The 24,064-nt window shown below is 26.7% G+C and overlaps 1 protein-coding gene across 8 annotated transcripts in view; it reads right to left on the bottom strand.

Annotated features, from left to right (window-relative positions):
* Nucleotides 1-24,064, bottom strand: part of Atpalpha (sodium/potassium-transporting ATPase subunit alpha) — a 206,153-nt gene that overhangs the window by 17,523 nt on the left and 164,566 nt on the right. For 7 of the 8 annotated variants that reach the window (XM_075292205.1, XM_075292204.1, XM_075292201.1 and 4 more), the window contains 2 exons: nucleotides 2,649-2,823; nucleotides 2,354-2,586 (listed from right to left, as the gene is read on the bottom strand). In XM_075292205.1, coding sequence (XP_075148320.1) covers nucleotides 2,354-2,586; nucleotides 2,649-2,823 — 408 coding nt within the window. Of the gene's footprint in view, nucleotides 1-2,353; nucleotides 2,587-2,648; nucleotides 2,824-14,644; nucleotides 14,740-24,064 lie in introns of all 8 variants that reach the window. The other variant, XM_075292203.1, reaches the window with a different exon arrangement.

Below are 24,064 nucleotides of genomic sequence, written 5' to 3' on the forward strand. Positions count from 1 at the left end.
ATATACCCCCCATCCTTTTGTGGGTATTCCGTTTGTAACACATCGAAATATTGCTCTAAGACCCCATAAAGTATATATATTCTGGGTCGTGGTGAAATTCTGTGTCGATCTAAGCATGTCCGTCCGTTCGTCTGTTGAAATCACGCTATCTTCCGAACGAAATAAGCTATCGACTTGTAACTTGGCATTAGTAGTTGTTATTGATGTAGGTCGGATGGCATTGCAAATGGGCCACATCGGACCACTTTTACTTATAGCCCACATATAAACCGACCCCTTGATTTGGCTTACGGAGCCTCATTGAGGAGCAAAATTCATTCGATCCGGTTGAAATTTGGTACATGGTGTTAGTATATGGTCCCTAACAATCGTGCAAAAATTGGTCTATATCGGTCCATAATTATATACTCGTATAGGTCCCATATAAACCGATCCCCAGATTCGACCTTCGGAGCCTCTTAGAGGAGCAAAATTCATTCGATCCGCTTGAAATTTGGTACATGGTGTTAGTATAAGGTATCAAACAACCATGCGAAAGTGGTCCATTTCGGTCCATAATTATATATAGCCCGCATATAAATCGATCCCCAGAGTTGACCTCCGGAACCTCTTGGAGGAGCAAAATTCGTCCCATTCAGTTGAAATTTGGTACATTACGCTAGTATATGGCCGCTAACAGCCATGCAAAAATTGGTCTATATTGGTCTATAGTTATATATAGCCGACCGCCAATCCCACAAAAATTGTTCCATAGAAAAATTTGTCAAAATGTTATTTATAAGTATTTAATCGGCCTTTTTTGTTTAATATATACCCCGTATGGACTAGGTTAGGATAGGTTAGGTTAGGTGGCAGCCCAATATATCAGGCTCACTTAGACTATTCAGTCCATTGTGATACCCCATTGGTGAACTTCTCTCTTATCACTGTGTGCTGCCCGATTCCATGTTAAGCTCAATGACAAGGGACCTCCTTTTTATAGCCGAGTCCGAACGTCGTTCCACATTGCAGTGAAACCACTTAGAGAAGCTTTGAAACACTCAGAAATGTCACCAGCATTACTGAGGTGGGATAATCCACCGCTGAAAAACTTTTTGGCGGGCATGCTAACCATTGCACCACGGAGCCATATGGACTAACTTACAATTTAGAAGACAGTATTAAGAAGTTTTAAGATACCTTGCCATCGGCAAGTGTTACCGTAACCCAAGTAATTCGATTATGGATGACAGTCTTTGGTAGAAGTTTCTATGCAATCCATGGTGGAGGGTACATAGGATTCGGCTTGGCCGAACTTACGGCCGTATATACTTGTTAGACAGCTAGTTTCCTGATGGCCTATAGACAAGAGCAATGGAGTGTATAGTAGAGTCACCGCAACTTATATGGGGCAAAAAAATGTCGGAATCTTGTTCGCATTAACCCCACAAAACGAATCCCCTTTCCAGATATTGGGATAGCCAAATTTTGAGCGCAATTAAACGACGTTAACACGTGCCGCTCGTCTCTCAAAATTTGAAAAAAAAACGAATGTTTTGGCCAAAAAGTTGACGTATTGAGCCATAACTCGACAACGGCAAATAATAAAAACACGCACGATATCACAAACGATAGCTTATTTTGTCCTTAAAAATTTATGTTATGAACAAAATTGTTGTAACTCTGAGTCAAACCGAGTTACGCCAGCCTTTAGCTTCGAAAACGCGACCTGGTGCCACTAGAAGCATTCGCCTCAACCCCACAAAACGAATCCCCTTTCCAGATATTGGGATAGCCAAAATTTGAGCCCGATTAAACGACGTTAATACGTGCCGCTCGTCGCTCAAAATTTGAAAAAACGAATTTGAAGAAACAAAACACTACATAGCAACTGTATATTTGATCTTCTCATTTTGAGAGCGATTTCGATTCGATAATTTTAAAAAATCAGTCTCTTTTGATATCCTTAAACAGAATGAGGATAAGCTTATTGAACAGAAATCGTTTGAACCTTAATGGAATTATTGCGAATATGCAATATTTTTATGTACCGAATAGTATCACCGAAAAGGAGCAGGAGGAATAATATCACCGAAAAGGAGCACCGAATTGGAAATGTCTATTTCACCCGAAACGAGTTCTCGAGTTCGTCGTATCAAAAATGGCCTCTAAAAATATATTTTGGGGGTTTCTTATAATGTATGTCAGGTCAACGGGATATATTATTTACATTTCATGTGATTGTTTTCTTCCAGCGAATTAGCGAAAACAAGTTCTCGAGATCGTCGTGTTGGTTTCTAATGGTCTTTTAAAAATCTATTCATAGCATTGCTAATATTATGGCTTCCATACGTAAGATTTCACATATACTTACTTGAGTGGGTACATACGAAGACCCTTCTCCATACCGGGACAGTATGACAAGAAGGCAGCCAAAATGGTTTCGAATACCAAACCAAAGTTCAAGGCCCAATTCCTCATGCCCTGTTGGAAAATTGAGTTTCGTCGGGTCTTGCAAATAATCAAATCAGCCCATTGTACAACAACAATTGATACGAAGAAAGCGGTATGACAGGTATATTCCAATGTTTTACGATCGCGATAAGTCTAGACAAAAAAAAAATTAAAGATCAACATATACAAAATATCCCTTATATATGTACACTTACCCATTCTTGACCATAGGAATCGGTTAAATCATTGACAGCCTTGGAATCCCACATCTTACGAATACCGAACAATGTCAATGGCAAGAAACCATTTTCAGCCATAATGACAAAGTATACAAAGAAACCGGCAGCAGCTTGAATCATACCAATTTGTCCATAGGCCATTGAAATCAATCTGTTTGTTTTTGGTGCATTTGTTGTAGTTGGTGAATTGAGAGAATATAATAAAATTTTATTTGATTAGTTATGTTTTAATTTATGAAAGAGAGAGAGAGGCTTGTAAATATTTTGAGGGTGGTATTTTAATGTATTAGTTTTTTTTTTTTTAATTTTTTGAGCAAAATTAATTAGTTGTTAGAGGTGAGACTTTTGGTCAGGGGCACTATTTAGCATTTTTCTTTTGTTTTTTATTTTTTTTTTAATATTAGCGAAAAAATTAATGTATAATAAATATTGAAGGACTTTTTTTTGTTATAATTGAATGAGCGTGACAAAGCTCTTAGTCGATATACACAGAAAAATATCAATATTTTTGCAATTAAAATCTCAATTTTTTTTGGAAAGATAGGCAATTAAAAGACTAAACCCAGGAGGAGAATGTGGACAAGTGGAAAATCCTCAACTACACAGTCTCACACAAGTTTACATACGGTTAAAGAATTTATATTTTCTTTAAATAATAAAATTTTAGAAAATATACATGTATATCCATTGGTTTTAGTAAATTAATTTGAAAAGCAAAGTATTTGTTAATTTTCAAGAAGATTTTTTTGATATGGGCTATAAACAACAACAAGAAACATGTTTAGTTAAGAGGTAACAAACTCAGGGGTATGTAAACTTGTGTGAGACTGTGTATATCCTACAATTGCTTTGGTATCTTTTGGTTGTAAGGTTTATAGAACAACCCCCTATAACAATTTTGGTTGAAAAGTATTTATTTTTTAATTTTTTTATAGTAAAAAATTAATTGAAGCGTTTATTTATTTCAATCAAATCGAAAAATCAAGGATATTAACTAATTGCATTAATTAATTTTTTTTTAATTGGCATCAGTGATTCACATATCATTCGCGTGATAGAAAATTTTCTTAATTGGATCCTTGACTAAAGCCATAATTTTGATAAAAAATATTAAATTAATTGAATCCATGAATTATTTTAATCCCATCAAAAATCAAGCACATTAAATATAAAATAAAAATAAAATTATTATTTTTTAATTTGCATCGGCGATTCAAATATCAATTCTGTGATTAAATTTTAATTGATTGGTTTTTTTGACTGAAGCCAAAATTTATTTTTTCTAAGCATAAATAATATGAATTAATTGAATATTTAATTGCAAAAAAAAAAATATTTTGAATCCATGATTTATTTTAATTCCATCAAAAATCAAGCACATTATATAAAATAAAAATAAAATTATTATTTTTAAATTTGCATCGGCGATTCAAATATCAATTCTGTGATTAAATTTTAATTGATTGGTTTTTTAACCGAAGCCAAAATTTATTTTTTCTGTGCATAAAGAATATGAATTAATTGAATATTTAATTGGAAAAAAAAATGTATATATTTTTTTTAAATAATGGCGATAAACGATATATATTGTCATTCATTTGATTGATAAATTCTAAATTATTTTTTTATTATTTTTAGTAATATCCCAGCAAAAAAAGCGTTGCCCAAAAAGTGGCCGTTGCACTGAATTTGCAGCACTTCTTAAGGTTTGGATGTGAATTAAGAAATTTTGCAATATTTTGACAAATAAATAAATTTTAATTTTTTATGATTTTTAATGCATTTTAACGTTTGTCCAGAATGCTTGACATGAAGTATTTTCAAAAACTCGCTAGTTTTCTAGAACGGATTTAACATTTTTTTCGGCAAAATTTTTAATAATTTGTATCATTTTATTAATTCTTGGTCTGTTTTTAACCAATTTGAAATAAAAAATTTACTCAAATGAACTTCCTGTGCAGTTAAAATAAAGAAGTGCTTTTAAAGTTGTGCCTTTAGAAGAACTTCCAAAAATTTTTTTTGGCTGGAATATTAATTTCAAATTTTTATCGTGAATATCAAATTTGAATTTATCTCTTTTTTAATTTTTTATTTTGAATTTTTTTTTTTTTACATTTTTTAAAATTTTTTGCTGGCATATTAATTTCAAATTTTTATCGTGAATATCAAATTTGAATTATTTTTAAATTTTTAAATTTTTTAAAATTTTTTGCTGGCATATTTATTTCAAATTTTTATCGTGAATATTAAATTTGAATTTATCTTTTTTTAATTTTTTATTTTTAATTTATTTTTTTTACATTTTTTTTTAAATATTTTTAATTAATTTTTTTTTTTTTAATTTTTAAATTTTTTAAAATTTTTTGCTGGCATATTAATTTCAAATTTTTATCGTGAATATCAAATTTGAATTTATCTTTTTTTAATTTTTTATTTTTAATTTATTTTTTTTAAATATTTTTTTTTAAATATTTTTAATTAAATTTTAACAAAATAAACTTTAATATTTTATTTGAAAATTATTTATTTTAATCAATTAATTTTATGATTGAAGACGAAATATATTTTTTATCGTCAATTTTGAAATTATCCTTCAAAAATTATTTTTTTTAACCCTTAAATGCTCACTGTATCTTTTAAGATACAACCAGAAAAAAATGCTTACGTCTTAAAATATTGTTCGAATTTTATGAAATCAAATTTATTGCCTTTAAAACATCATAACGCTTTTTCTAAAAATATGTTTTGACCAAAAATTCAAAACACTAGAAATTTGAAGTTAAATAATATTTACCAGATTTGAAAGTAATGTTTGCAAAAAAAATTGTGTAGTGTAAAAATATCTGTATTCTCAATTTTCTACTTGCATCGAATTGTTTACTTGTAAAAAAAAACTTACTTTAATAAGCACTGCATTTTTTAAGATACAAACACTATTTTTTCACAAAAACATAATTTTTTTTTTGAAAAAAAAAATTATGGTTCGCAGATGTTCTCTTTTTTCTATTTTGCATATTATATATTTTTTTCGGAGGTATCGGTGATATTGTGCATTTAAGGGTTAATATTTTCATATAAAAATCAACACAAAAGCACCTTTAATATTTTATTTTTATACATTAATTTTTTCTTGCATATTTTTTTTTGTATTATTATTGCAACCAACACCAATTTTATGTAAGAGTCAAAAATGCTAAATTTATTATACGATTTCGTACAAATGGTGGATTTTTTCTAAAGTCGGATTATATTACCGATTTGATTTTTGGTAAAATACAATCAATGAATTTTTTTTGGGGTGAGGAGACAGAGTGAGAATTAGTAATTTTTGATATGCGCAATGTTAATTAAATGTGGTACATATATATTTGCTGTAATGTTTTCTTTTTTCACAAAAATATATTCACGAGTTAGAGGTTTACACTTTATTACAAAAGGAGATACACAAGAAGGCAAGGAGATAGTGATAAATATATATGTAAAAATAAGCATCAAACAAATGGTTATTTTCTTGAAATTGGTAAATTACTCTTTCACTGGGACGAACTCACTCACTCATTACGAAGGCTCATAATAGTAAGCTTGATTACTTTACTGTTGTTAAAAGGTGAATATTGAATATATTACAAAGCTGATTTTAAATAGAGGCAAAAATACTGTGGTTTCGTTTTGTTTTTTTTTTTTTTTTGACGAAAGAGTTTTAAAATAGCGCACAAGAGTCATAGGTAGATATTTTTTGTTTGTTTTTGGCTTAAATTGTGGGTCTTATTACAAATGCGTGGTGGAGCAAAAAGGAAACTTAAAATTGAAAGTGTATAGAGAATAGGGATTTTCTTTACTGTATTATATAAATTAAAATTTAAAAACTAAAAATAAGCAAAGCACTTTTATTGTAAGGCAGCAAAGATGTGATGGATGATAACAACTAGAATTCAAAGATTGGTGAACTTAAGCTAAAGCTTTTTAGTGAAGAAAAAAACATGCATTTTGAAGAAAATATTTATACAGTCAATGGAAGTGATTGAAAAATAGAACATAACCATGCTTTATGATTTTGTTTTGCTTTTTTCGTGTAAAAAAAAAGTTTTTTTTGTGAGAAGAAATTTATAAACATGCAGATTCAAAGGAAAAAATTACGAAAAAAATTGGTAGAAGAAAAATTACTTAATTTTTTTTTTGTTTGTTGATTCATAGATTATTAGAAAAACAAACAAACACATTTTATTTACTTACTTACACGTAGTCTTCGTTCTTAATTTTTTTTTTTTTTTGGGTAAAAATTTGGTTTTAACTTAAAATGAAAATTAATTTCATAAAATTATTACAAACAAAAACAACCTTAAAAAATGTCGCCCATTTGTATAGCTATATTTTTGATTTGATATGATCCTGCAATACGAAGGAACTATTCTCCCTAATAATGATATAATTTCTATAATTATTCAAATAATATAAAAAAAAATTATCTAATCTAAGGAAATTAAATTTTATTTTGATATTTCCCAAATAAAATCTAAACATTTCTAAATCGTCCTATATATTGTATAAGAATAAACATTTGAATTCAAAACATTTTCAAGTGATTTATGATGGATAAAATTTAAATTTGAAGTATTTTTATTAATTTTGAAAATTTTATAATTTCAAAATATTCAGAAAACCCTAGAATTGAAATCACGAGCAATGTAAACCTAATGGTCGTTTCTGCTTGAAAGAACTCCATAGTTTATAAGTTCCTGTTACGAAACGTAACTAAAAGGAGTGATCACTTAAGGGAACTATAATATATTTCTAGAAAAATTTTTTGTCAAAATTTTATTTTTATAGAAAATGTTGTCAACATTTTATTTCTATAGAAAATTTTGCAAAATTTTATTTCTATAGAAATATTTGTCAAAATTTTATTTCTATAGAAAATTTTGTCAAAATTTTATTTCTATAGAAAATTTTGTCAAAATTTTATTTCTATAATAAATTTTGTCAAAATTTTATTTCTATAATAAATTTTGTCAAAATTTTATTTCTATAATAAATTTTGTCAGAATTTTATTTTTATAGAAAAATGTGTCAACATTTTATTTCTATAGAAAATTTTGTCAAAATTGTATTTCTATTTTGTCAAAATTTTATTTCTATAGAAAATTTTCTCAAAATTTTATTTTTATAGAAAATTTTGTCAAAATTTTATTTTTAAAGAAAATTTTCTAAATATTTTATTTCTATAGAAAATTTTGTCCAAATTTTATTTCCAAAGAAATATTTGTCAAAATTTTGTTTTTATAGAAAATTTTCTCAAAATTTTATTTTCAAAGACATATTTGTCAAAATTTTATTTCTATAATAAATTTTGTCAAAATTTTATTTCTATAATAAATTTTGTCAGAATTTTATTTTTATAGAAAAATGTGTCAACGTTTTATTTCTATAGAAAATTTTGTCAAAATTTTATTTCTATAGAAAATTATGTCAAAATTTAATTTCTATAGAAAATTTTGACAAAATTTTATTTCTATAGAAAATTTTGTCAAAATTTTATTTCCAAAGAAATTTATTTCCAAATAAAATTTTGTCAAAATTTTATTTTTGCAGAAAATTTTGTCAAAATTTTATTTCTATATAAAATTTTCTCAAATTTTATTTCTATAACAAATTTGGTCAAAATTTTATTTGTATAGATAATTTTCTCAAAATTTTATTTTCAAAGAAATATTGCAGTGTGCAATAGATAAAGTAGACGAGAGCAGTGATGCTCCATTAGAATAATAATTGTTTTGTGATCATTGTCTCATATATCAAATAACCCTCTGAAGAAGCAATTCAGTGAAAATTGCGAAATATCAGGAATAATGGATTAAAAATAAAAAATAAAGGAAACGAAGATCTTAAGCTTGAAAAACTATTGACTTTTATTAAAATTTTATTTCTATAGAAAATTTTTTTTCTGTAGAAAATTTTTTCAAAATTTTATTTCCAAAGAAATATTTGTCAAAATTTTATTTTCAAAGAAATATTTGTCAAAATTTTGTTTTTATAGACAATTTTCTCAAAATTTTATTTTCAAAGACATATTTGTCAAAATTTTATTTTTATAGAAAATTTTGTCAAAATTTTATTCCTATAGAAATATTTATCAAAATGTTATTTCTATAAAAAAATTTGTCAAAATTTTATTTCTGTTAAAAATTTGGCCAAATTTTATTTCTATAGAAAATTTTGTCAAAATTTTATTTCTATAGAAATTTTAGTCAAAATTTTATTTCTATAGAAAGTTTAGTCAAAATTTTATTTCTATAGAAAATTTTGTCAAAATTTTATTTCTATAGAAAATTTTTTCAAAATTTTATTTCCAAAGAAATATTTGTCAAAATTTTATTTTCAAGGAAATATTTTTCAAAGTTTTGTTTCTATAGAAAATTTTCTCAAAATTTTATTTTCAATGACATATTTGTTAAAATTTTGGTTTCTATAGAAAATTTTGTCAAAATTTTATTCTTATAGAAATATTTATCAAAATTTTATTTCTATAGAAAATTTTCTCCATATTTTATTTTCAAAGACATATTTTTCAAAATTTTAGTTCTATAGAAAATATTGTCAAATTTTTATTTCTATAGAAAATTTTCCAAAAATTTTTATTTCTATAGAAAATTTTTTCAACATTTTATTTCTATAGAAATATTTATCAAAATTTTATTTTTAATAGAAAATTTTGTCAAAATTTTATTTGTATATAAAATTTTGTCAAAATTTTATTTCTATTAGAAAATTTTATTTCTAATATATAAAATTTTGTCAAAATTTTATTTCTATAGAAAATGTTGTCAAAATTTTAATAGAAAAATTTTTCAACATTTTATTTCTATTAGAAAATTTTGTCAAAATTTTATTTCTATAGAAAATTTTCTCAAAATTTTATTTCTATAGAAATATTTGTCAAAATTTTATTCCTATAGAAATATTTGTCAAAACTCTATTTTTTAAGAAATATTTGTCAAAATTTTATTTATGGAAAATTATTTCCATAAAAATGTTTAAAGTAATTCTTCTTCGTTGGAGAGGAATATTTTGCAAAATGTACCGAAACCTCAAGAATTCTATGAATCTACCAAGCAGTATAAAAATCTACCATTTTTGGTAGAATTCTACCAAATGTTATTCCTATACAAAAGTTTGTCAAAATTTTATTTCTATAGAAAATTTTCTCAACATTTTATTTCAATGGAAAATTTCGTCAAAATTTTATTTCAATGAAAAATTTCGTCAAAATTTAATTTTTTTTTAGAAAATTTTCTCAAAATTAAATTTCTATAGAAAATTTCGTGAAAATTTTATTTCCAAGAAATTTTATTTCTATTAGAAAATTTTCTCAAAATTTTATTTCTATATAAAATTTTGTCAAAATTTTATTTCTATAGAAATATATTTCCATATAAATTTGTGAAGTAACTCTTCGTTGGAGAGGAATATTTTGCAAAATCTATCAAAAATTGTTCCATTAGTTCAAAGAACCTCTTACTTCTCTGCTAGATTTAACTTAACAGGTAAGTTTGACAACTTCAAAAGCAGTTCCAATAGTACGCTACTTTTCGGCTAGATTTACAATTATGACTTTTGTTTACGATAATGTAAAGACATTGCTACATTGCTTTTGAAGCTCATTGACAAACTTGGAAATTTTCTTTGTCATAGAAGAACAGTCTACTGAAGAGTCTGTATAAACAATCTAATATCTGATATGAATACATTGAAACTTCACATTATGTTCCTATTTTTCATCTTCTATTAAATAAACAGTACCCCTTTTGAAATCTCTATGGTAAATATCAGCTATCACAATGGACTAAATATTCCAAGAAAGCCTAAAATATCAGGTTGTCACTATACCTAACATAACCTAATATTAGCTATACACCTTATGGGAAATAAAAATACCATTTCGATTTAACAAAACAGTTATGATAAAAAAAAAACAACACACGAAAATAAACAATATAAAATATATATGTTTGTAAATATAAATTAAATTTACATATGATGATAATCTATATCACTATTAAAAAGCTGCAACTTAATAAGGCTGCCTAAAATGATTTTGTTGTTTTTTTTTCGACTAAACTAAATATTGCTATAAATCTTTAATCTAAAATGATTAAATTGTACGCTCTATATTGTTTTGATTAAAATATTTTTCTACTATTTTAATATTGCTCTAAACTATTATTGTTATATAGAAATAATAAAAAACCTTTATAAAATAAATTTGATTTTTTTTGTGATTTTTGTTTTAACATTAACACATGTAGAATTTTGACACTCATAAATGGAGAAAATTTTAGAATTTATATTTAGGAGAAAAACATAACATTGTTTGTGTGTGTGATAAAATAGGAAACAAACAAACACACGTAAATTAAATATCATCAATCAATTCAATCCAATTTTGTTTTGTTTTTTTTTTCACCAATAAATTTTAAAGAAACCATTTAGCCTTGTCAATTCAAAAAGACTCAATAAGGTCCAAGTTAAAAAAACATATATGCTTAGGAGAAAACACTTGTTTGAATGTAGAAATTTTTTTTGTTTTGGTGCTCTTTTAATGATTTGGTGGTTTGGTTAAGACATAAAATAAGAAAGATATGGATAGATAGGTATTGGATATTTGTTCGAAGAATATAAAGGAGAGACATAGATTTTTCTTTTTGTATTATATGGCCAATACTATAGTATTAATGGAGAAAATATTTGCAAAACCATTAAATTAAATTGTAATTATTGAGTGTTTGTGTTATTTTTCTTTCATACGATCATATGTTCCCTGGTCTAAAAAGCTCAAAATATGTTGATTACATTTTCAAATATATTTGCTTCCAACAGTAAATGGAGCCCGATATCCTAACTATATGAAAAATCCATGCTAATGTGATTATTATAGGACGGACGAACAATTTTACAATTACGAGATGGACGGACCATTGTTTTTCAATAAGTCTACATTTGAAATTATTATTATTTTTGTTTTTTTGAATAAAAAATACAACAAAATTGTAGGTAACGTAACCAATGTACTTGAATTTTGTGATTATTATAAATAAATAATTAATATACCTAATATGGAATAATAGAAAAAAGTGTTTTATATTGCTTTAAATTTTCCGCCTCAAAGTATGCTCTAAAATTTTGTTTCTATTTCTATGCGTGAAGGGGTTGAAGACTCAATAAGTGTTTGTAGATATTTATTTCTAAACTAGGAATTGGTCCTTCGAGCTGGACTTTCAAACTTCCATTATGGACAGTTTTATATTGTATTTATGGAAATCAATAAACTAGGAATTAACTTGGTCCTACGAGTAGGATATCCTAACCACAAGACCATACGGGATGATTTCAAAAACATTCGGACTCTAGAGATCTTGGAAAGGTAGTCTAGAGCTCAATCAAGCTTCCATTATGGAGAGTATTATGGAACAAGTCATAATGGTTGACGGCATTGCTTGCAATATTTTGCTGGCTCTGGTCCCCAAATTGTGATGTTTTCGTCCCCAAAAATCCCCAATATATTTTTGACAAGTTTTTTTTTTTTTTTTTTGAAAAACAAAAATAAAATAAAAATAAAATTTTGTCAAATCCAGCAAGCTGCAGTAAGATCAAGATTTCGAACCACAACATCAAGATACTGGTGATCGTCCTCCAAATGCTGGGGATATGAAAATGGGAGTTCGGTCACCTTGCATTTATACGCCAAAATTTACTTTTAGATATTCAAGTAGTAAATTGGGTGGTAGACACGTTGCCAAAGGTGGTAGAATTGTACCAGAAATTGTAGATTTTTTAGTGTTTTGTAGATGGGTAGAATAGTTGATTGAGAAATAACATTTTGAAAAAATTTTCTATAGAAATAAAATTTTGACAAAATTTGCTATAGAAATAAAATTTTTAAAAAATTTTCTATAGAAATAAAATTTTGACAAAATTTTCTATAGAAATAAAATTTTGACAAAATTTTCTATAGAAATAAAATTTTGTTACAACAGATTAAACCGATTTCTCGAAAAAATCCCCACAAAAATCCCCAAATTTAGGGAAATTCCCCACCAAATCACTGGCAACACTGGTTGACGGAAAGAAAATTGAAAAAGAAAAAAAAATGAAATGAAGAATCTGTCGGTAAGTATTTATAGTTTTTTGAATCTAAACTAAGAATTCACTTGAATTCCATCTAAACTAGGAATTAACTTGGTCCTTCGAGCCCGATAACCTTGCCACTAGACAATACGGGATGATTTTCAAAACATTCGAACTCTAGAGATCCCGAGACGCAAGTCCAGAGTTTAATTCTAACTTCCATTATAGAGAATATTAGCGAGCACGTATCTATGGATATTGGATAGTGAAAATTTAACATTTTCTCATCAGACAAGTTCCAATGTGGGACGGAAAGAAAAGTGATTTCACCATTTCAAAAAAGAAGTTCTATTAAGAATCTGTCGACAAGTATTTGTAGATTTTGTAGGAATTAAGTTGGCGCTTCGAGTCTGATATCCTAATCACTAGACAATACGGGATGATTTAAATAAAAATCTCTAATTCTAGAGATCTGCTTTTACGGAGAGCGTTGTGGTATGCGTATCTGTGATAATTCGATACTGAAAAGTAAGCCAGCAGTTGTTCGAACTATTACCAATAGGTATTGATGGTTCACGGAAAGAAAAGTAAGTGAACTAATCATTTCCAAAAAAAATCAAATAAGTATCTGTCGATAAGTATTTGTAGACTTTTGATTCTAAATTTGGAATGAAATGGGTCCTTGGGGACTGATATCCTAACCACTATACACACGCTGAGAAGGAATATGATCACCTCAAACATGTTTCAAGAGCAAAATGTTATTTTTGTATGGTGACCATGTAACATGTTTGTCATTAAAATGTTATTTTATCGTCAAATATAACCTGCTTGCCGAAATCAGATACATGATTTCCGAGAAAATAACATGGTTGCGAAAACCATGTTACATGGTCACCACCCAAAAATAACATTTTGCTCTTAAAACATGTTTGAGGTGATCATATTCCTTCTCTGGGTGCAATACGGGATGATTTTAAGAATTTTCTGTCAATAATTTTTTATAGATTTGTGATTCTAAACTAGGAATTCACAAATTAATAAGGGGTGGCTTAATTTCAATTTGTGGAGACACTCAACAATTACAATAATTTTTTATTTTTTGGAAATAATTTTCTCAATATAATTATAACGGAAATCAATGAATATAGTCTAAACGCGAAGTTATAACACGATAATTTTTTTAAATAGATTTTTTTCTTGCATTTTGATTTTTTTTTTTTTGCCATATAAGAAAAAAACACAAGTTTCCGATCAAACACTTAATAAAACTGATATGAGTTAACAATCAATAACAATTATTTAATGAATGAATAATTATTTAATTTTTTTTTTTTGTAATCATGATTTTTTTTTTTTTTTTTGCTGCTAACGAAACAATTGTCTAAGTCAGAACATAACGAACGGACAATTGAACAAAACTAAAACTCTGAACGGAAACGGAAACTACGGAACAATGTACAAACGAACAAAGTCTGTTTGTGTAGGAGCAAGAGAATGAGAGAGTGTAGGAATGGATTTTTGTGTGTAGTTTTTTGGGAGAGGATATCAAAAATTATATTTTAATTTCAAGTTGGGTTTTGTTTTTGGAAAGGATGAACTTGTTTTTAGTGTTTATTTGTGTTTTCGGAGGGAAAAGTGGTTTATATTCTCTGAATTGTTTATTTATGTTTTTCTTTTTTTTTCGAACAAAAACAAATATCTAAAAAAGATGCACTAGAACACACTAATAGCGTTTTTTTTTTTTGTTTAAATCATTTTGAGTTTTGCAACAAAAAAAAATTGCTCAACTAATTTATGGTGTTTTTTTTTTGTTTTTGGTAAAATTCTTAAATTTCTATAATTCTGACCTGCGATTGACCAAGTTATCACGATAAGGATCTCGGGGTTGACGTTTCATAATATCACTCTCGGCTTGCTCATAGGCAAGTGAAATGGCCGGTACCTTTATGGAGCGATTGGGATTGTGGTTTGATATGATTTGATTTCAAGTGTTTTTGAGTTTTTTTTTTTTATTTTGGTAATGATTTTTTTTGTTTCAATTTCATTAATGAGTAGAGTAGACAGAGTAAGACAAAAGGTGCATGGATTTTGTTGATATATATTTTTGGTTTGATTTAGTTGTTGTAGTAGTAGTAGTAGTTTGCACAAAAAAGAATATATGTAAAAGAATTTAAGAGAAATTTAAAAGGAAAAAATTCATAAGAAAAAGAGCGATTAGATTGATTTCGCAAAAATTTCTTGTAGTCAGGTTGTATATAGAGAGTTAAAAAAAATTATATATTTTTTTTAAGTAAAATTATTATTACTTTTTTTTTTGTTTTAAATTTTCAATAAACAACTGAAAATTGTTTAAAACTATGATTGTTTTTGATTTATCGAAATTTCAATAAATCTAAAATTCTTAATCAAAAACAGAAATTTGTTGATCCATTTGAAGATGGTTGGTGGTTGCTGTATTAGTGGTGTATTCGGGGGAGATGATATAGTAGACATTCCTTTGCTAAATTTCGATTTAGTTGATTGATATTGATTTTCGTTTTTTTTTTTTTCTAAGCTAAAAACGTTTTCATTTTTTTGTTTTTCAAATTGTAAATCTAATACATAATAGTAAATATAATCTTAGATATTTTTTTTTTCTTCTTCTTTTGGTATATAAAATATTTATCATTATTAGTTATAGAGATTATAACCAAAAATCTATGTATGTATATGTAATAAATATAAAAATTAAAAGAAAAATTATTTCAAAACCATATATGAGTGTTCAAACTTTGGATAGAGACTAAAAGTTATAGAGTAGAATATCATGGCATTAATATTAGTCATCCCTTAATTTTAACTAAAACTATTTAAAAAAAAAATTTAAAAAAAAAAATATTCAATAAAATAAATGTACACTACAAAACCATAATTAAACTTGCACAAGAGACATATTCCAAAAAAAAACGACATTGTGACTATGGTATGAAATTATTTCATTTGAATTGAATTGTTTTGTAAATTGTAGTAGGTTGTAGTTGAAGGTGTTTGGTAAGTGTTTCCGTTTGTATTGACTGCATTTTTGTTTTGCAATGTTAAAAAAAGAGTATTCAAACATTCACAATATATAAATATCGATTATTATTTCACAAACTTTTTTTTTTTGGTATTTCTATATTTTTTTTATTAAACCTACAGAACTATAAATATTCAGAAAGATTTCTACTAGAAAAAGGTATTTTAATAGTTCTAAATATTTTTTTGGTGTACTATTGATTGATCTTAATATTAATCATAAGAATTTGTACTATTTCTGTTTTATTTCCTAAATAAAATTACAAAAAAAACATATTGAAACTAAATAGAAATAAAAATTATCTTGAATTAAAAAGAGTTAGAATTTATTAAGGAAACTGAGAACTTACCTTAATATGGATACTTATTTTTATTGCAAAGATTTTGGAGATATTTGTTGAAGTGTATTTTGAAAAAATAAAATAACTATTAACATCACAAAATCCTATTAACATCACACATTATAGTCCCTAATTTAAAAGGTAAATAGTTTGAATAACACTTTCTGTTCAAAGTTTACAGTTTAGACAATCTTAATGATGATCTGAATTATTTAACTTTACAGCCCTGAAAAGAGTGTACAGTTACAGCTAGAACCTAACCCACTTCCACTTCAAGTTATACAATAAAGAATTTATTGAACAGTTTGAAAATAATCTTAATGACTATCAAACTGTATTAATTAAAAGGTAAATTGTTTGAATAACTCAATTGGATTTATAATTTACAGTTTATAAGGTCTTAATGATGAGCAAAATATTCTAACTTTATGATGCCAAAAGGTGCTAAAATTACATAATATCACATTTAAAGACTACTTAAAAGTATAAGTAAAAGGTGATACGGTCAAAATTTGGTCAATATAAACTTGACGTATTTCTTTCAATTTTGCATTTAAAAAACCTGAACACCCCTCATTTTGAAGGTGTGTGTGTGTAGAATGTTGCTCCTATTTTTATTTTGGAATTCACTCTTCAGTTGTCAAAATGCCGTCCAAGCAAGAAGAGCAGCGTATCAAAATTTTGCCCGCGCATCGCGAAAATCCGAGCTACTCGCACGCAAAGCTGGCAAAATCGCTAAAAGTTGCCAAATTAACCGTTACAAATGTAATTAAAGTGTTTGGGGAACGTTTGTCGACAGCCAGGAAGTCGGGGGGAATCGAAAACCGGAAGCCGCTGAGACGACAAAGAGAGTTGCCGGTAGTTTCAAGCGAAACCCTAACCTCTCTCTCCGAGATGCCGCAAATAAGCTGGGTGTATCGTCTACAACCGTGCATCGAGCCAAAAAACGAGCCGGACTATCGACTTACAAGAAGGTAGTGACTCCAAATCGCGATGATAAACAAAATACGACGGCCAAAGCGCGATCCCGGAGGCTGTAAACGACGATGCTGACGAAGTTTGACTGCGTGGTAATGGACGACGAAACCTACGTCAAAGCCGACTACAAGCAGCTTCCGGGACAGGAGTTTTATACGGCAAAAGAAAGGGGAAATGTAGCAGATATTTTCAAGCACATAAAACTGTCAAAGTTCGCAAAGAAATATCTGGTTTGGCAAGCCATCTGTACCTGTGGCTTGAAAAGCAGCATTTTCATAGCTTCCGGGACTGTCAACTAAGAAATTTACGTGAAAGAGTGTTTGAATAAACGTCTGCTGCCTTTCCTGAAGAAACACGGTTGTTCCGTACTGTTTTGGCCGGATTTGGCATCTTGCCATTACGGTAAAAAGGCCATTGAGTGGTACGCCGCCAACAACGTGCAGGTGGTTCCCAAGGACAAGAACCATCCCAACACGCCAGAGCTCCGCCCAATTGAGAAATACTGGGCTATTGTCAAGCGGAACCACCTTCTTCGCCGCAGAAAGCCAGTTGTCAAAATTTTATTTCTAAAGAAAATTTTGTCAAAATTTTATTGCTATAGAAAATTTTGTCAATATTTTATTTCTATAGAAAATTTTGTTAAAATTTTATTGCTATAGAAAATTTTGTCAAAATTTTATTGCTATAGAAAATTTTGGTAAAATTTTATTTCTATAGGAAATTTTGTCAAAATTTTATTTCTATAGACAATTTTGTCAACATTTTGTCAAACTGTCATTGTTATAGAAAATTTTGTCAACATTTTATTTCTGCAGAAAATTTTGTCAAAATTTTATTTCTATAGATATTATATATAGATAATCTTATTTTGCAAAATTTTATTTCTATAGGAAATTTTGTCAAAATTTTTATAGAAAATTTTGTCAAAATTTTATTGCTATAGAAAATTTTGTCAAAATGTTATTGCTATAAAAAGGCCATGGAGTGGTACGCCGCCAACAACGTGCAGGTGGTTCCCAAGGACAAGAACCATCCCAACACGCCAGAGCTCCGCCCAATTGAGAAATACTGGGCTATTGTCAAGCGGAACCACCTTCTTCGCCGCAGAAAGCCAGTTGTCAAAATTTTATTGCTATAGAAAATTTTGTCAATATTTTATTTCTATAGAAAATTTTGTCAAAATTTTATTGCTATAGAAAATTTTGTCAAAATTTTATTGCTATAAAAAGTTTTGTCAAAATTTTATTGCTATAGAAAATTTTGTAAAAATTTTAGTTTTATAGAAAATTTTGTCAAAATTTTATTTCTAGAGAAAATTTTGTCTAAATTTTATTTCTATAGAAAATTTTGTCAATATTTTATTTCTATAGAAAATTTTGTGGAAATGCTATTCCTACAGAAAATTTTTTAAACATTTTAGTTCTATAGAAAATTCGGTCAAAATTTTATTTTATTTCTATAGAAAATTTTGTCAAAATTTTATTCCTGCAGAAAATTTTGTAAAAATTGTAGTTCTATAGAAAATTTTGTCAAAATTTTATTTCCATAAAAGATTTTGTCAAAATTTTATTGCTATAGAAAATTTTTGTCAATATTTTACTTCTATAGAAAATTTTGTCAATATTTTATTTCTATAGAAAATTTTGTAATAATGCTATTCCAGCAGAAAATTATGTAAAAATTGTAGTTCTATAGAAAATTTTGTCAAAATTTTATTTCTATAGACAATTTTGTCAAAATGTTATTTCTGCAGACAATTTTGTCAACACTTTATTTCTATAGGAAATTTTGTCAAAATGTTATTTCTATAGAAAATTTTGTCAAAATTTTATTTCTGCAGAAAATTTTTTCAAAATTTTATTTCTAAAGAAAATTTTGTCAAAATTTTATGTCTAAAATTTTTATTTCTATAGAAAATTTTTACAAAATTTTATTTCCATAAAAGATTTTGTCAAAATTTGATTTCTTTAATGTCCGCTATTTATAATTTTTTAAAATTTAGTTGATATCTGAGTTGATTTAGGACAGAATAACTCTATATATACCCTATGGGAAATTCATTTTGGGTTCGATTGGGATGCCCAAATTGAAACAGATTTTTAAGAGTTTGTCCGATACTGGTTCCTGAGGACCTGTATATGGGGTGCTCCTGCGAAAATGTCCCAGGACGTGTTCTTTGGGATGAGTCCAAGACGCGTCCTAAAATGTAAATGTACCGCGTCAATGACAAACCCATGTTAAAGTGACCGGTCCCTTCCATATGTTTTGACCCGAACTGGGACTGGTCCATACACACCAGGGACTAGTCCTGTACTGTTTCTGTGGTTGATCCATTTCCTGTAGGGTAGTAATTGTAATGAAAAAGTACCAAATGGCTCGCGGTCGTACCACGGTGCTTTTGGCAGCCGAAATGTATCAAAAAAAAGCACAAAAGTGTCAACTATATCAACCCTATTTTGAATAGATCTTTCTGAGCAATACTGGATTGCTGGAAAGAAATTTTGATAATACCACAACTTCACAATTTGAGAGACATTGTATATTAATATACAAAAATATTAATGGATTTAATATGAAGCATTGAAGTTTCAATGCTTTTAGAATCTTACGATTAAAATAGAAATTTATGAAACTGTCAAATAGTTGAAGAAAATATTCGAGATATCGGTTGTTATACATTAAAGTTTGAAATAATTCTTAGTGATGATCAAACCATTCAAATTATATATATATACGATTTGGATTTTTAGTTATTCCAATGATTCTAAAACTATATTTAACCATAAGAGGTGTTTAATATGCTTATTAAGTTCACCAAGCATTAGCCATACAAGTCGCTTTCCAGAGGAAACTGTCGACAACACAAGACGAGTTGTGGATTCGAAATATGGTGAAGGTGATTCTAAAACTGTAACTTTTGCAATGTATACCTCAAACTAAAATTACGCTTTGAAAATTCCCAATATTAATACACTTCATCAAACATTTCCATATTTACTTTGACAATAACTATATTCCCTAAATAAATACTTAATATCTTCTTTGAGAAAAGCTTAAAATGATTGATTGATTGAATAAAAAGTTGGAGCAGTATAGATATATAATATGTTGTAGTTGTTTATCATAGAAGGCATAATTATATTAGAAATTATGATATACATATATCATATAATTTGTATTAAAAGAAAATCACAAAAAATATTATTTGTTTATAAAAAAAATAATATATTAACGAGCATAATATTGGGTATATTAATTTAAAGAAATAGAGAGAGAGAAAGATAATATGGAGACAGTACAAGAGGGAGTGAGATTGATTCGATAAGAGTGGAGGGTGGGGCTCAAGTGAAGTGATTTTTTTCGTTGAATTTTATATTTTTTTGTTTTTTTAATTTTCAGACTAGTGAAAAGGTTTTATAAGGCAATTGTAAATCAATTTTAAGTACGTTGGAATTTCTTCAATTTTTTTTAATATTTTATATATATTCTTATATATGAATAATATGTATGGTAGTAGAGAGAAGTCATATATATGGTGAAGACAGAAGAAATAAATTCTAGCAAAAATATTGGCTAACAAATATGTATATATTAGAGAAGATATTGTAGTTTTTCTTTGTGTTTCTATTGATATATTGAAGTAGTAAATATATATTTTTAATATTAGAAAAAAAAAAAATAAACAAAACTCGATGAGGGGAGATAATTTTTTTTTAACAAAACAGAAATAAAAGCATTTTAAAAGAAAAGTTACAAAAAATAGGCAAATACAAGCATAAATTAAGCTAAATTAAAATTCAAATTTAATATTCGAATTTCAATTTGAATAAAAAACAAATTACAAATATACTTTCATTAAAGCCAATTATATAAGATTAATGTAAACAACTTATTAAAAACAAATATAATTTAAAGCAATATAAATAAAATAATGACTAATTGAAAAATTAAGGTAAATTTAAAAAAAAAAATATAAATAAAACAAAACAAAAAACCAACTCAAACTAATAAAATGAAATACAACAATTTAAATTATTAATTATTAAAACCCAATAATTTTTAAGCTTTTATAAATTTTCGTTACAAACTGGAAATATTGTAGATTTACATAACAGAAAAAAATCACATTAGTCTTTTTTTATTGTTTTAGAATGCCACAAAACAATATCGAAATAAAAATCGAAGTGAGTCCAAAACATTTTTTAAAGCAAATGTGTTTCTTCCGATTTTTGTGGTTTGTATTCTGGGGACATATTTTGAAAATTAACGTTCATATCCTGGTATTTTGGCATTGAATAAATTTTTAAAATCTTGGAATTTAAATTTAATATAAGTGCTTCTAAAACTGTATGAAATTGATAAATAATTTCTTCTTTGAGGTATTTGCAATTGCTTCTCTCAGGTATTTGCATAAGTGCTTCTAGAACTGTATGATAAATAATTTCTTCTCTGAGGTATTTGCATAAGTGCTTCTAGAACTTTATGATAAATAATTTCTTTTCTCTGAGGTATTTGCAATTATATGTCATTTATAGTTTAAGAAGTATAAACATTTTTAAACATTGTTGTTTAATAAATATTTTGAAAATGAAAACAATTGAAAATCCATACAAATATGGTTCTCAAACTTTAAATAATGCTATCACTCGTAAGAGTTCAAGTACAACGAAATTGTATTCAGTGATTTTAAAACTGGATTTTGGAATGAAAGCAGATTTTAAGCATTTGTGATTACTTAAATTGGAGTTAAAAGTAAATTTACTTTAAAAAGAATTTTTCATTCCTTAAAAAATTCATACAAACATGACTCTAAAACTTTAAATAATGACTCTAAATCTGTAATGGACAATTCACTTTGGTTGACATAATTACTAATTGAAACAAAAATATAAAAAAGTTATAGTAGTTTTGAAAATAATTTGTAGGCCTATAAATAGAATTTCTGTTTATTTGATGATTAAGGTAAGTTTTCTTTTCGATTACTTGTGACTTTAAAACTTTGGTAGGAAATCCCATCAAGAAATTAATTTCTGATAGAAAATCCAATGAATAATCAAATTTTTAAAATATACTTTTATAGGACGACTCTTCAATGTTTGAAAATCAAGAATTGTTTCTATTTCCTTGTGACTCTAAAACTGCAAGAATCAAAATTTTAAAATATACTTTAAAAAAACTTTTCAATGTTTGCAAAACAAGAATTTTTCTATTTCCTTGTGACTCTAATTGTTACTAATTGACACAAAAATATAAAAAAGTCGATAGTAGTTTTGAAAATAATTTTTAAGCCTATAAATAGAATTTCTGTTTATTTCATGATTAAGTTAAGTTTTCTTTTCGATTACTTGTGACTTTAAAACTTTGGTAGGAAATCCTATGAAGAATTCAATTTCTGATAGAAAATCCAATGAATAATCAAATTTTTAAAACATACTTTTATAGGACGGCTCTTCAATGTTTGAAAATCAAGAATTGTTTCTATTTCCTTGTGACTCTAAAACTGCAAGAATCAAAATTTTAAAATATACTTTAAAAAAACTTTTCAATGTTTGCAAAACAAGAATTTTTCTATTTCCTTGTGACTCTAATTGTTACTAATTGACACAAAAATATAAAAAAGTCGATAGTAGTTTTGAAAATAATTTTTAAGCCTATAAATAGAATTTCTGTTTATTTCATGATTAAGTTAAGTTTTCTTTTCGATTACTTGTGACTTTAAAACTTTGGTAGGAAATCCTATGAAGAATTCAATTTCTGATAGAAAATCCAATGAATAATCAAATTTTTAAAACATACTTTTATAGGACGGCTCTTCAATATTTGAAAATCAAGAATTTTTTCTATTTCCTTGTGACTCTAAAACTGTAAGAATCAAATTTTCAAAACATATTTTTATAGGTATTTTCAATGTTTGAAAATCAAGAATTTTTTCTATTTCCTTGTGACTCTAAAACTGTAAGAATCAAAATTTTAAAATATACTTTAAAAAACTTTTCAATGTTTGCAAAACAAGAATTTTTCTATTTCCTTGTGACTCTAAAACTATAATCAATAATTGGGCTGGAACAACGTGACAACTACCAAAAAAAATTAATATTTAAGTAGCGTTTTTTTTTTTAATATTGAATTGTGTTTTTCTTTTAATTTAGACCAATTTACGTATAATAAAAAAATATTTCTTATAAAATTTCCATTTTGTAGCTTTCCCTAATTGAAAAAATTATTGGGTTCTCTATGAAAAATAAAAACAAATTGAAGATAAAAATCAAGCTACTTTGAAATTAGAAAATTTTAATCAAAGCTAGTATATTGTATAAAAATTATTTTTAAGATTTTAATAAAATGTACTTTGCTTTTTTAATTTAACAAAAAGAAGTATAAAAATATTCTTGAAGAAAGAGAAATATGAAAATAAATTAAATGGGGAAACGATTACGAAAACTCTTTTATCGTAAAAAGAGATTAAATAGAAAATTAAAAAAAAAATTACGCATTTGTTGAATTTTAAGTAGAGGCTAGAAAAGTATGCAGTTACTTAAAAAAAAGGGGGGCCAGCAATTGCTATTGCTCGAAGTGAATAATATATAAGAAAATTATATTGCCAGAGTGAATTTAAATTGAAGTTAAGAAAAATATATATTTAAAAGAGAGAGAGATAAGTCTATTATACTTGTATAAGGGGTTAGTTTTTAAATCAGGACTCTTACGAGGACCCCTGGATACATGAAGCGAAATAGCTCTTTGAGCATTCGGTGGAGGTGGTGATGGTGTCGCATTTTATTTTGCTTCGTTTGGTTGGTAATTTCGATTTTTTTGTTTCATAAAAAAAATTACTGATATCTAAATTCATTAACTGATTTTCTTGTTGTTTTTATTTATATATATACTTTTTTG

This window comes from Haematobia irritans, chromosome 1, assembly GCF_050003625.1.
Source record: "Haematobia irritans isolate KBUSLIRL chromosome 1, ASM5000362v1, whole genome shotgun sequence".
Taxonomy (NCBI): Eukaryota; Metazoa; Arthropoda; class Insecta; order Diptera; family Muscidae; genus Haematobia; species Haematobia irritans.